We start from the raw sequence: 13,156 nt of genomic DNA, 5'->3' as shown, positions 1-13,156 counted from the left end.
TTTATTCTCCTGTAATGCCGAATCCAGGGCTATACACGTAATGACCGTGACAAACAGCTGGGTACAAACGTGAGCAAAAGCACCTCCACCGCTGCTCCTACGCAGACAGGAGAATGGACTGTGCGTCTTACCGAACAAAGCTTTTTGCACGAGGACTGGGGGATCTGGCCAATACACAGGGCAGACCGAGTCCAGGGGTATCGACAGCCACCACAGGGCACACGCTGAGGTAAGGCTGCCAACGCCCGGGACAACAACACACAGTTACCCCAACACCTGCCGCCTCTGCCTCTGGCCTCCCTCCAGAGCGCTCTCCTCGGGACGGGACGGGAAAACCTGGCTCCATCACCCCCTCCAGCTTAAGGGCTGTCTCCAAACTCCCGCAACCGACGTCACCACCTCCCTGCTCGGGCTGGGCCTGGCGGCCCGCTCTCCACACTCAGGTCCTGGCGAGGCCCTCCCCGCCGCCCAGGCGTCGCTCCTGGCCCCCTCAGCTGTAACTCCGTCCCTCTGCCCACCCCGAGGGGACGCCCCCGCACAGGGACCCTTAGCTGGGGGTGGGGGCGGGGCTGTCCGGCTGTGACACCGTGCGGGCCGGTTCCCTGAGGGACACGGCGCTGCCCGGGCCCCGACAGCACGCTGACGCACCTCACGGTCGGAGGGCTGCTCTGAGGACGCGCGAAGACCCGCAAGGGAGGAGCTCTACGTGTGGGTGCGCGCGCACGTGCGCATGTGCGTCTGCGTGCGTGTGCGTACGTGGACGCGCGCGGCACTGAGAGCCCGCGTTCAGGCGAGGCGAGGCGAGGCCGAGGCCGGCGCGGCCCCAGGCGCCTAGGCTAAGGAGCCGCACTCTATCTGAAAGAGCTGGAAGCCATGGAGAGCGTTCGGGCGGGGCGATGACACAAAAAGCCTTCCCTTTTTAAAAGGCTTTCAGGCTCAGGTGTGGAAGCCGAAGGGCCCACAAGAAGGCTTTTCTGGTTGTCTAGACAGGAGGTCAAGACGCGGAAGCGGAGGCGCGTGGATGGGGAGGTGTCTCTGGGAACCCGGGCTCCCGCAGATGGCGGATGGTGGGACAAGTCACCAATGTGGCAGGGGAAACGGGTAGAAATAAGCCCAATTGTGAAGGGGCTGCGGCTGCGGCAGCCGGGTGGCGATTCCACACGAACGGAGGCGAGGAGTCGGAACTCACGCATCTCCCGCCCCCTCCACGGCTGCTTTATCTGTATCACACTAACCAGGTAGCTGAAACCCCGTAGCGGCATGCCTTTCCATCAAAGCAGTGTGGTACTGGCATGAGGACAGACATGCAGATAGATCAATGGAACAGAATTAAGAGCCAAGACCACTCAATGGGAAAAGAACAGTCTCTTCAACCAATGACGCTGGGACAGCTGGATAACCACGTGCAAAAGAATGAAATGGGGTGGGAGGGAATCCCTACCTCACACATAAACAAAAATTAACTCAAAACGGATCAATGACCAGTCATATCCACGACCTAAATATAAGAGCTAAAACCATAAAACCCTTAAGAGAATACAGAGGTGAATCTTCATGACCTTGGATTTGACAGTGGTTTCTTAGATATAACACCAGAAGCACAAGCAACAAAAGAAAAATCATAAATAGGACTTAATAAAAATTTAAAACTTTTGTGCATCAAAAAGACACAAACTTTTTATTAAGAAAGTGAAAAGACAATCCATGGAATGGGAGAAAATATCTGCAAGTTTTGTAATAAGGGTCTAGTACCCAGAATATACAGGCAATATCAGAGATACTGGAGAAATTCCAGGTCCTGCTCCAGACCACTGCAATAAAGCAAACATCACAATAAAGGAAGTGTTTGGTTTCCTAGGGCATATAAAAGTTATGTTTACACTATACTGTAGTCTATTAAGTGTGCAATAGCATTACGTCTAAAAAAATGTACATACCTTAATTAAAAAATACCTTATTGCTAAAAAATGCCAACCATCATCTGACAGCACAGGGTTGTCACAAACCTTCAGTTTATTAAAAAAAAAAACAGTATCTGCAAAGTACAACAAAGTGAAGCGCAGTAAAACAAGGTATGCCTGCGTTAAGAGCTCCAACAACAGAAAGACAAACACCCATTTAAAAAACTAGCAAAGGGGGCTTCCCTGGTGGCGCAGTAGTTAAGAATCCACCTGCCAATGCAGGGGACACGGGTTCGAGCCCTGGTCCGGGAAGATCCCACATGCCGTGGAGCAACTAAGCCCAAGAGCCACAACTACGGAGCCTGCGCTCTAGAGCCCGCGGGCCACAACTACTGAAGCCCGCGCACCTAGAGCCCATGCTCCGCAACAAGAGAAGCCACCACAATGAGAAGCCCGTGCACCGCAATGAAGTGTAGCCCCCGCTCGCCGCAACTAGAGAAAGCCCGCGCGCAGCACCAAAGACCCAGTGCATCCGGGGAAAAAAAACCTGGCAAAGAACTTGAACAGACATTTCTCTGAAGATATACAAATGGCCAATAAGCACATGAAAAGATGCTCAAGACCTTTAGCCGTTAGGCAAACGATGACATAACACTTCACACCCACTAGGGTGGCTATAATTTAAGAAAAAAAGGAAAACAAGTGTTAGGGAGGATGTGGAGAAATTGGAAACACGAGTGCACACAGCACACCAGCTTGAGGGCAGGGGCCCTGCTGTGTCCCGTGCTGAATCCCCAGCACCTGCGATGGCGCTCGCACATAGTAGGACCTCAGAACGTACCTGCTGGACGACTATGAGTGAGTGAATCTACTGAAGGGAAGCCTGCAACGTGAAAGAGAATGACCATTCAGCCGGCCAGTCGGGGCGACGGACTTTCTGTCCTAGAACCACAGCCCAGTTTGTCCGTAACCTCGCGGAAAAGGCCCCAGCGCTGGTCGACATTGCTGTGACTTACTTGAAACCTTGATTGGCCATACTTTGGCACTATGCCAAGGTTGAGCTGGTCCCTCCAACCCCTGCTGAGATCCCTACAGCTATTCAGAGCTTGAAAAAAATTGTCAGTGGTGCTCAAACCGGTAGCTTCAAACAGCTCACAGTTAAGGAAGCTCTGCTGAATGGTTTGGTGGCCACTGAGGTGTGGACGTGGTTTCATGCCGGCGAGATCACAGGCAAGCGTGGCATCATTGGCTATGATGTTTGAAGACCAATCTTTCACATGTGATTATATTTGCTTTATTATTTCGGTGTTCTTGGACTATGTATGAGCAGACTGGTTTTTGAATAAAATAAGGCAATGTGTCAAAAAAAAAAAGGAATGAAGGAAGGAAGGAGGGAATGAAGTCATGGAGGGAGGGAGGGAGGAAAGAAAGGAAGGAAGGGAGGGAGGGAGGAGAAAGGCCAGATGAAGGGAGGAAGATGACTCTGGGAGAGGGAAGGTTCCCTCCCACTACGGAGCCCATCCTCTCCCTCTGACCACACCGTACGGCGTCCGGTGCGATCTGGAGCAAACCAGAAAAGTCCAGAGAGGTTTGCTCTGTGATGCAGGGCTCAGAGTGGATCAAGTGAAACGGGAAAGTACAGACTTCGCACTATTTTCTTTTTTAAACCATGTGTGTTCTGACGCGCCCCCCACCCCCCCGCCGTAAAGATAGATGTCGAAAAAGAAAGACGAGAAGCAGACAGACAAGGTGGCTGTCTCCCTGGGGCCTCTCTGGGTCCACTCCTGTGGGGACTGGCGTGGCCTCCTCTGTGTTTCCGGTGTGGGTCTTTAGAACGTAGGCGGGTCCTGGACCAAGTGGTAAGCAGGGCCTCCTTCCCACCTCACCACCAAAGCCCCTTCTCACCTGCCTCTTTACCCTATTTTACCCATTTCCTTCTCTTTTGCCCATTTATATGTCTTCTTTTCTCTTAAATTTAATCTTAAATTTGATATTTCATATTAAGAAGAGTGATAGCTAACAAAGTTCAGTTCAGTGCGCTCACATTAGAGTTATTTTGGAAGCTACTGCTAGGGTCTAAGGCAGCTCTGTCCAGTAGAACTTTCTGCGAAGTGGGAAATGCTCCCTATCTGCTGTCCAGCAGGGGAGCCATTGGCCACGTGTGGCCACTGGGCGCTTGAAATGTGGCTAGCGTGACCAAGGAACTGAATTTCTCAATCTAATGTATTTTTCATTAACTTAGACAGCCGCGTGTGGCTAAAGGCTAACTAACCTCTTCGATGGCGCAGGTCCAGCACCTCAGAGCCGCCTGGTACCCACTGCGCAAAACCAGCTTTAGGTAGGAGCTAACGCCCCTTTAGAGCCATGCTCAAGTTCATCTTTAAAAAACACTTATGATAAAGGAAAACGCAAAGTCTTCCAACTAACAAAGCTTTTCTTCCTCCCCCCCTTGGAGAGTTAAATTTCTAGGCCGGTTCTCTCACTCCCCCAGGTGGAGAAGAAGAAGATGACACTGTCGCCGGCGTTTGGGAAGCAGCCCTTCCCAGCATCGGCTGCTCTCAAACCTGAGGGAGAAGCAGGGCCCGGGGAGTCTCCGCTCCACACGACAGACTGACAGCAAGACGCAAGGCTGTTACCAAAATGCTGGGCCAAACCAGATGGCATCACTCCCTGACCTGGGAAGGTACCCAACATTCAAGGAAACACTGAAGACTTTCTCGAGCTGCGATCTGTCAGAGGAATTTTCCCTGTGACTTAGGAAAATGTCCCCATGACATGCAGGTGCAGACTGACTCTCCCAGCTCCCCACATGCAGGGGGAAACCTCGCCACCACTGTGGGGCAGGGCTCAAGCCTTGCATTCGCTCGGAGCTGCTTCCATGAACCGGAACACTTTACATGATTTCACATAAGTCACTGGAAGGACTCTTTCTAGAATTACACATCACGTAACGGAGCTTTTATTTAAGAGGGACAGGGATGCTGACTGATCTTACCTGCCAGCTTTACCTGCTACACACACGCCACATCCAACACGCACTCAGGAACTCCACAATTTAATGGCGATCCTGTGTTTGCTCAGATGCTTTCAAACATCTGATTTCCTCACTCAAAGCTCCAGGTGGCTCTTTACAAGAATGTGCTCCATCTTGTCACATCTATTCAGCAGCTGCAAGTGTGACTGACTGGGGGGGCCAAGTTACTCCCAAGTCTCCTGAATGTCTAAGCTCAACAGATACGACACGTCACAAGTAACAGAAAACAGTTTTTCACGAGTAAGGACAATAGCACACTCTTTATCTTACCAGTGCTTGCACAGGGGAGATGCTCAAAACAAACCTTTCTCTCCCTCTCTATGTATGTATGTATGTGTATATATATATATATATATATATATATATATATATATATATATATACACACACACACACACATATTTCTGTGTGTGTATATACACACATAACTTATAAACATGTATTATGTTCTGCTGAGAAATACTTCCAAAATAAAATTAAAATAAGAAAGACAGGGACTTCCCTGGTGCTCCAGTCATTAAGAATACACCTTCCAATGCAGGAGACGCAGGTTTGATCCCTGGTCGGGGAACTCAGATCCCTCATGCTGCGGAACAACTAAGCCCGTGCACTCTGGACCCGCGGGCCACAACTAGAGAGCCCACAGGCCACAACTAAGACCCGATGCAGCCAAAAAATAAATAAATATTAAAAAAAAAGATAAAGTACCAAACATCATATGGAAACCTTGTATTTACATGGAAACCCTATTTTGAAATGCTTTAATTAGAATAAGGTCTCATGACACTATGCTTTTTACCACTGACCTCTGGTGGTACGTAAAAGCAAACGAAAAACAAAAATAAAATACAGTTGACCCTTAACCAGCATAGGTTTGAACTGCACGGGTCCACTGAGACATGGCTTTTTTTCAGTAAATACGTAGTACAGTACTACATGGTCCGAGGTTAGTTGAATCCCTGGACGTAGAACCACAGATACGGAGGAACCATGGATATGAAGGACCAACTCTAAGTTATACTGGGATTTTTGACTGTGCAAACGGTTGGCACCCCTAACCCCCATGCTATCCAAGGGTCAACTGTACTCTTCTTAAAATTTTACAAAAAAAAATAGAAACATTAGGAAAAGACCTAATACTATAATCTTCTGCTTTGGTATAATGCTATTTATTTGAAACAAATTACACTGAATGAAAATTCTGCATTAAAATTCCCTTAGAGGATCAAAGAGGTGATAAAGCAATAAGCCTCTTAACAAGAGAGACTTTTTTTCTTTCAAATTTACAGTATCAGAAAAAACCCAGCAAGCTGAGTGATTTGAAGCTCTCCTTCTTCCTGAGCACTTTCAAAAGCACCAACAAACACCTCTTGACACCAGGCCCTAATATGTACGGCGTATTAGTGCAAAGACGAATCAAGTTAAAGTCCTCAAGGTCTCTGTCTAGTTAGGGAGGCAAATCATAGGTAAATAAAAGTTGTCCAAGGCACTATACATAATAAATAATTGGTGCAGCAAATAACTGCTATTCAAACTGAAAATATGGAAAAAATATGCTTCAAGATGGTGAGAAAAACCTTCCTTTAAATTTTAGAAAAAATGAACTTGAGTTGGAGCTAAAAAGATGAAAGGATTCAGATAAGCAAGAAAGAGGATGGGAAAAAGTATTCTACAACAGTTCTCAAAGTGGGGTCCCTTAGGCCCCTTCTGGGATCTACTATTTTTATGATAACACTAAGACACGCTTTGCCTTTATAACCATCGTTATGTTGATTTTTCGCAGGCTACCAGACATGTGGTATCAAAACAGACTGAATGCAGGTGCAGACTTGAGAGGCCAGCTGTCTTTTATTAAGCCAGACATTAAAGAGATTTGCAAAAATATAGAGCAATGCCATTTTTTCAGTGAACTCTTGCAAATAGTTTTCTCATAAAAAGACTCTATTTATGTTAACGTGTAATGGGTGTGTTGTTATTAGATGAATTAATGCATATTTTAAAAATTTCAATTTTAGTTTCTAATATGAAAAACACCTGAAAGCTACAGCCCACCTAGATGAGAGCTCTTTGGAACCCTCATGAATTTTGATGTCCCTTTTGTTTGAGCAGCACTGCTCTTCTCACGAACACGTGCCAGGCGTGATTCGCAAGCAAATGTACATGCTCTGTGGAGGGACCTTTCTAGAGCAGTGGTTGCAACACGGGGACATTTTGCCCTCCAGGAGACACCGAGCAACATTGAGAGGCACTTTTGGTTGTCACCACTGGAGGGGACGGGGAGCTACTGGCATCTAGTGGGGCTGACCAAGGATGCTGGGGAACATGCACAGGACCACAGGGCAGCCCCACAGGGAACACCTGGCCATGGTGCCGAGGGTGGGCTGCCGCTCCAGGGCAGCGGTGTCACCCGTGGGAGACACTCAGGGCCTACCAAGCGTCCAGCTTGTAGCGCAGGGCAGGAGCGGGTGCCAAAGAGGGGGCGGCTCAGGGAAGCCTCACTCCCCTGAGGACAGCGAGCTCACGGCACCTCCGGACCCCAAGTCCTCCCAGTTAGCAGCTGACTGTCCTCTCCGCAGAGCCACCCTTTCTGAACACCGTGGCTCTAAGCAAAGATGATGGGACTGACTGGAAGAATGGCAATTAAAAGCCGGGAACTCCCATTTCCTATAAAATAATTACGTAAGAATTTCAAAAAAGTTTTTTTTTTTTTTTTTTTTTTGGCTGCACGGCATGAGGGATCTTAGTTCCCCGACCAGGGATCGAAACTGTACCCCCGGCAGTGGAAGCGCACAGTGAAGTCCCATCACAAAAGTTTTTAGAGTACTATTCCTTTCAGTCCTCTCTGCGTTTCACCGGAGTCCAGTTTAGGGCTGTACTGGAAAAAGTCGGGAAGAGAACGATGGGAAAAGGGGCCCGGGAGGCCCCCAGCGAGAGCCTGAGCGCAGAATTCACCCTCCAGACAGAAGCTTTTGGTGTTTGGGGACAGGAGTCAGGGACTCTCTTCTCGGGAGGGGACAGTCATGGCCGCCTCCCCAGAAAACCCACAAGCAACACAGCCACTTCCTCGTCCTCCTCCTACTCACAAGGCTTAAAACGCCTGCTACAGAGTCACGTGACTGGAGACAAAAATGTTTCATGGAAAGGTGTCTTTCATAAAAACGTTATTCCCACTGACATGTAACGTGTGTTACTGTTATTACTAGATGAATTACTAAATATTTCTAAAATTTCAGTTTAAATTTCTAAGACACAACTCCACCACTGACACCAATGAGACCCCAGCTAGCCTGGCTCCCTGTCTCCGGAACCCTGGGGGCAAGGGGCAGGGGAATGTAAACGGATAGGTCATAAAGAGAAAGAAAAGTTATTACTAAAGGTGGAAGGGGTCAAAATAAGCTAACAAGTTGGAGAGAGGATTGTTCAGCTTTCCTTTCAGCAACAGATATTATGTAAGAGTTGCTGTAGAGACTTTCAAACAAAACTAAGCTGAAGCAGGATAAGTAAGATACACAACTGGAGAACAACACTCGAACGACCTTTAATGTGCTTACAACGAATCACTTTACAAAAAGCACGAACACTTTTTAAAACGTAACTTTGGACACAGTACACAAATTAAAATAACGGTATCAAAAACCACGGTTGCATGGTCTGATCCTCTAAAATGGACTTTAGGAATCTCTGAGCAATTTACTAGGATTCTAAATGTTCATCCAATGAGCCTAGCTATGTTTCTACAGATGTGAATGTTGCACTGAGAACACCTGCTCAAAGATGAGTTCCCTCTCTCAATCTCCACAGTTTTCCAAGGTCAAGTTACTTGTGAGCCCATTTGCATCCTCACGCCTTAAAAGTGTGCTATGAAATAAACCAGCAGCATGTACTGGGCGGAAACAGATTCCCAGGACACGTATAGATAAGCAAATCAAACATTAAACATTCTATGTGAAAGAGAAAAAAAGCAAAGAAAGATGTTCCAATACACATTGTTCAAGGAATAGGAGTTTCTACCAAAAGACAAAAGTTGCGCAGCAGCAGTTACGACTTTTAATGGCATTCTGTTACATGGGAAGACATATCCTGCCAGATATCTTGCAGGGAAAACTTTCAAGAGAGGTCACACCTAATCTATCCCATATACTTAAAAATGGCCAAAACTGAAACTCACCAAGTCGTTTTAGGGATGAGGAAATAGGGCCACAGAAGTTAGGTGCCATCATTTATGGCCATCAGCATTTTATTTACTAAGCCCCTGGCTGAAGCACTCTCTCCTTTACTGCAGGAATTCTTGCTAAAAACCCACGCCATCAAATGTCCCCCTGTTCTAACCACAAAGTGGTCTGCAATGTTAGCCACCTGCTCCTTTGTTTTCCTTGAGGCCAGATTATCACCGGCCAGGACTTCTGTATAAGGACCTTCCCCACACTTGAAGTGGTGTATTATTTAAGTCAACGGCAGGCCAAGTTCTTTAACGTGTTCTCTGTTGGGATTACTTCTCTGCCCTGGACCAGCACCTGCTCTGCACCTCTCTGGCTGGCCAGCCCTGGATGTTCTAACTGTCCTAACAGAGGGGTGTCCACAGGGTAACCTGAACCAACGCTGACTGTGAAGGTGACGTGACATCAGAAAGGTCTGAGAAGCAGCGTAGGAACTGCAGACCTATGTGAACGGTTCAGGTTAAAATATTCGAGTTCAGAGTCGTATCAGCAGACAGGAGAAGAAGAGAGTGTGTGTAATGGTCTAATTCACCTGCGTGAGTCCATCACACTTGGTAAGGGGGTGGGACTAGAAATGAAGAACAGAGAGGAACACTGAGGTGAGAGAGACAATGGAAAAGCAATGGTCAACTCCAAGTTCGGAGGAACGGAAGTGCCTCAATTTGTGCGCCTGCAAAATATACACAGTGATCTGCCAACTGTCATGTTAATATGCCATGTTGCCTCTGGGATCCTTAGGAGGAAGTAGTGAAGGGCCCAACATTTCAGTATTTTTCAGTGGTAATTTCAAGCTCTGTAGCTCCAGCTCTTAGACAGTAGCGCTAGAAAAAATACAAAAAGACAAGTGGGGCATCACACTCAAGACACTGCAGGCCACACCTCAAGAATCTTAAGCAACTGACCATCTAAGAACCCAATCCACCTTAAACACACATTTTACTTATCATTGGCTTTGGTATCTTTGAGTTACTGAGAGGTTTTCTTCAGATTCAAACCTAACATTTTCCCATCCTTACAGCCAGGTTCTTTCCACTAAAACAGGAATAAATGAAACATACACACTGATTTTTGTGTGTGTGACACTAACAGTGAGAGACAGGTATGTGAGCAAGAAAGGTTTGGGGGAGCACTAGGAAATCTAAGCAGTTTTAATGCAAGATCAATAAACCAAAAAAGGGAAAAGAAAAGGCATACACCCTTGCACAGCAATTAAATATCATTTAAATCAATTTAGTCAAAAGAGTGACAAGGAAGTAATCAAGTCAAATGCAAGAATGTCACAGTAAAACTTGACTGCCTGCTATAAAGAAATGACAGGGAAAGACTGGCACAAAAATATTGATATTTAAGGAATCTTTCGGATTTCTGTTTTTTGCTTTGGGGAGGGCAACAGATTTGCTGGAATAAACCACCTCCTGAAGAGGAGGGAGGCTTAGAATGTACCAAATGATAAGGAAAAGATAACCTGGGGCTTAAAAAAAAAAAAAGAAAAAAAGGCTACTGCAGATAACGGGTCCGTTAACTTATTTGCCAGACAGAATTGAACGCTATTCTAATTTGGCTTATAGGAAAGGGTCTGACACTTGTAAATTACTGTCATCTGTGATAAGACTAAGGACTTCAACAATCCAGCTCTGAAGAACTATGACACCAAATTAAGCAGCTTCTCTGCTACCAGTGATTCAAGAGGGCCTATTAGCTCTGCCTGGGTCCATGCAGCTCCTGGACCCGTAGCCCAAGGTGCTCCAGTTCAACAACTAGTCACAAGGAAGAAAAGGCAAAGCCAAGTGCTGGCTCTGCAAATGCTATCAAAGCACAATCCCACCAGGTAGACACAATCCCCATGGAGCATCCCAGCTGTTTCCTCAATGAGCCCAAAGGCAAGAAGCAAAAGTGGTCAGAATTGGCCACTACAGACAAAGAAAAAAAATGTGAAAGATGATAGAAGATTGCACAAAAATAGCAAAACTAGATAAACCAAAATATACCAACATTGTTGGGGAAAGAGGCTAAGGGGATGAGACATCAGCAGAGAAAAGCACAGGGCACGAGCAGCAGAGACTGGATCCAGGAAAGCAAGGGTGACAGGAGAAAGAAGTTGAGCTGCTGAGAGACCCGGCCCCTTGTAAAGGAAGAGGGAGGATGGGAAAACTAATAGGAACTTGAACAACTCCAGTGTGAGAGAGCCCCTGAAACCAGTCTCCACAGGAGGGCTGCTAGATTTGAGATTGGGGGGTGGGGGATGAACTTAAAAATACTAGCAGCACAGATACGCACAACTGTCATTAAAGCATTCGTATTTCCCCAAAGGCAAATCATACAAACCCAAATAACTAAAATGGAGGATTATGAAAGACACTAGAAAAAAATCTCATACAGGGAAACATTTTAGAAGACCCTAGGTTTTCTCACCCTCATTTTTTCTACCCTAAGTTAAAAGGTGTTCATGAAAAAATGGAAAGTGAATATTTAAGAATAGTTACCTCTGATTCTATTATGTCTTGTCCTTCTTTTGAACTTTTTCCACTTTTCCCTGCTTTTGGTGATTCCTGGGAAACGTAAAGCAGAATCAATTAGGCTTCTCAATTTTTAGACTGCTAAACATCAGATAAACCAAAATGCAGTTTTACAAATAGTTATACAATTTAACAATGACTTTTGATAGTTTTAATCAATACTATCAAGAAATTCTACATCATATGGTTTAGAGATACAATATTGTGATGAGACACCCACCCACCCAAATTCAGATTCTCCTTGTTTTCTTCGTCTGCATTGCCTGGCACTGACAACTTTAAGCAGAAACAGGTAAACCCACATTTATACAGCGCTCTCAGCATCTTGAAAGATCCACACCACATCCTTTTTCTTCCTTCCCACCCTAAACCCTGGGAGCAAGGATTTCTGGGGTGATTCTGAAACGCTACAGAGCTCCACCTGAAGCAAAAACATACACCCCCCCCCCAATGCAAACGCAGCACACTCACATGCATCGCCACCGCCGCCACCCAGGATAATAATAGTATTTCAGAGCCCCAGAGCGTCCCTCCGGAAGGCAGACGATTCTTCCTAAGCCTTAAGCGGGGTCCGTTCGCTGCCCATCTCCCCGGCCGGGGGTCCCTGATAGGCGCCTGCGCCCTCACCCCTGGAGTCCCTGCCCAGGCGTCTGCGAGGCTGGGTCAACCACCTGCGAGGCCCCACCTGCGCCCTCACGCCCACCGCGCGCGCTGCCCCGGGGCGGGCACCCACGCCGCCCCCCACCTCGGCCGCCACCAGGGCCATCAGAATCCCCATCCCGGCCTGGGCTCCGTGGCCCCGGCGCGACCCGCCGCCCCCCGCCCCCACCCCGGGAGCGGGCAGAAGGCGCCCCCGCTTTCGCAGGACCCCTGAGCCCCGCCGGGCCCCGCTCCCGGGCAGTTCCCCGCCGCCCTCCGCGCGGTCCCTTGCCCTCCCCGCCCGGCCCGTCCAGCGGCCCGGGACCCGACTCACTTTCTCCTTCTTGTTTTTATTCGGCATGGCTGGTGCGGACCACCGCCGCCGCTCCCGCCGCCTGCCCCCCGCAGCAGCAGCTCCCCCACCCCGGCCGTCGCGCCCCACCGGCTGCCGCCGCCGCCGCCGCCGCCCGGGGACTGAGTCGTTCGCTTGCTCACGGTTCTCCTTTCCCAGGCTCGCGGCGGCGGCGGCGGCGGCGGCGGCGGCGGCGGCGGCGGCGGCGGCGGCGGCGGCGGCGGCGGCGGCGGCGGCTCTTCGCCCCTCCCCCGGCCCGGCCCTCCTCTCCCCCTCCCCCTTGGCCCCCCAGCCCTCTGTCCCGCCCCGCCCCTAGCTCGCGGTCCCGCCCCTGCACCGCCTGCACCGCCCCCGCGCCGGCCCCGCCCCGCCGCCCTCCAGACGCCCCGCCATTGGCCGAGGCGCCCTCACGTGCCCTAACGCTCTCCTGTATCCTCGCCCCTGCGCGGCCTCGATCTCCCCCGCCGCGCTCCGGCTGGAGTCGGTCTCAGGTGGGG

The 13,156-nt window shown here is 48.7% G+C and overlaps 1 protein-coding gene and 1 pseudogene across 5 annotated transcripts in view; one reads left to right on the top strand and one right to left on the bottom strand.

Moving 5' to 3' along the window:
• The window catches only part of PPP2R5C (protein phosphatase 2 regulatory subunit B'gamma), a 133,751-nt gene extending 120,941 nt beyond the window's left edge, over positions 1 to 12,810 (bottom strand). Inside the window, exons 1-2 of one of the 4 annotated variants that reach the window (XM_082619738.1) lie at positions 12,642 to 12,810; positions 11,636 to 11,701 (exon numbers count right to left, since the gene is read on the bottom strand). In XM_082619738.1, coding sequence (XP_082475864.1) covers positions 11,636 to 11,701; positions 12,642 to 12,668 — 93 coding nt within the window. In that variant the 5' untranslated portion in view covers positions 12,669 to 12,810. The remainder of the gene's footprint in view (positions 1 to 11,635; positions 11,702 to 12,641) is intronic. The other 3 variants (XM_082619740.1, XM_082619741.1, XM_082619742.1) reach the window with 3 other exon arrangements.
• LOC309802284 (ATP synthase subunit g, mitochondrial-like) lies at positions 2,708 to 3,163 on the top strand (annotated as a pseudogene). Its single transcript has 2 exons — positions 2,708 to 2,759; positions 2,856 to 3,163. The product of its transcript is annotated as an ATP synthase subunit g, mitochondrial-like (transcript).
• Positions 12,811 to 13,156: the final 346 nt, after the last annotated feature.

The sequence above is a fragment of the Mesoplodon mirus genome (genome assembly GCF_964341445.2).
Source record: "Mesoplodon mirus genome assembly, chromosome: 4".
Taxonomy (NCBI): Eukaryota; Metazoa; Chordata; class Mammalia; order Artiodactyla; family Ziphiidae; genus Mesoplodon; species Mesoplodon mirus.
Note: the sequence above shows the minus strand (reverse complement) of the source record. Positions and strands in the feature narration are given on the sequence as shown.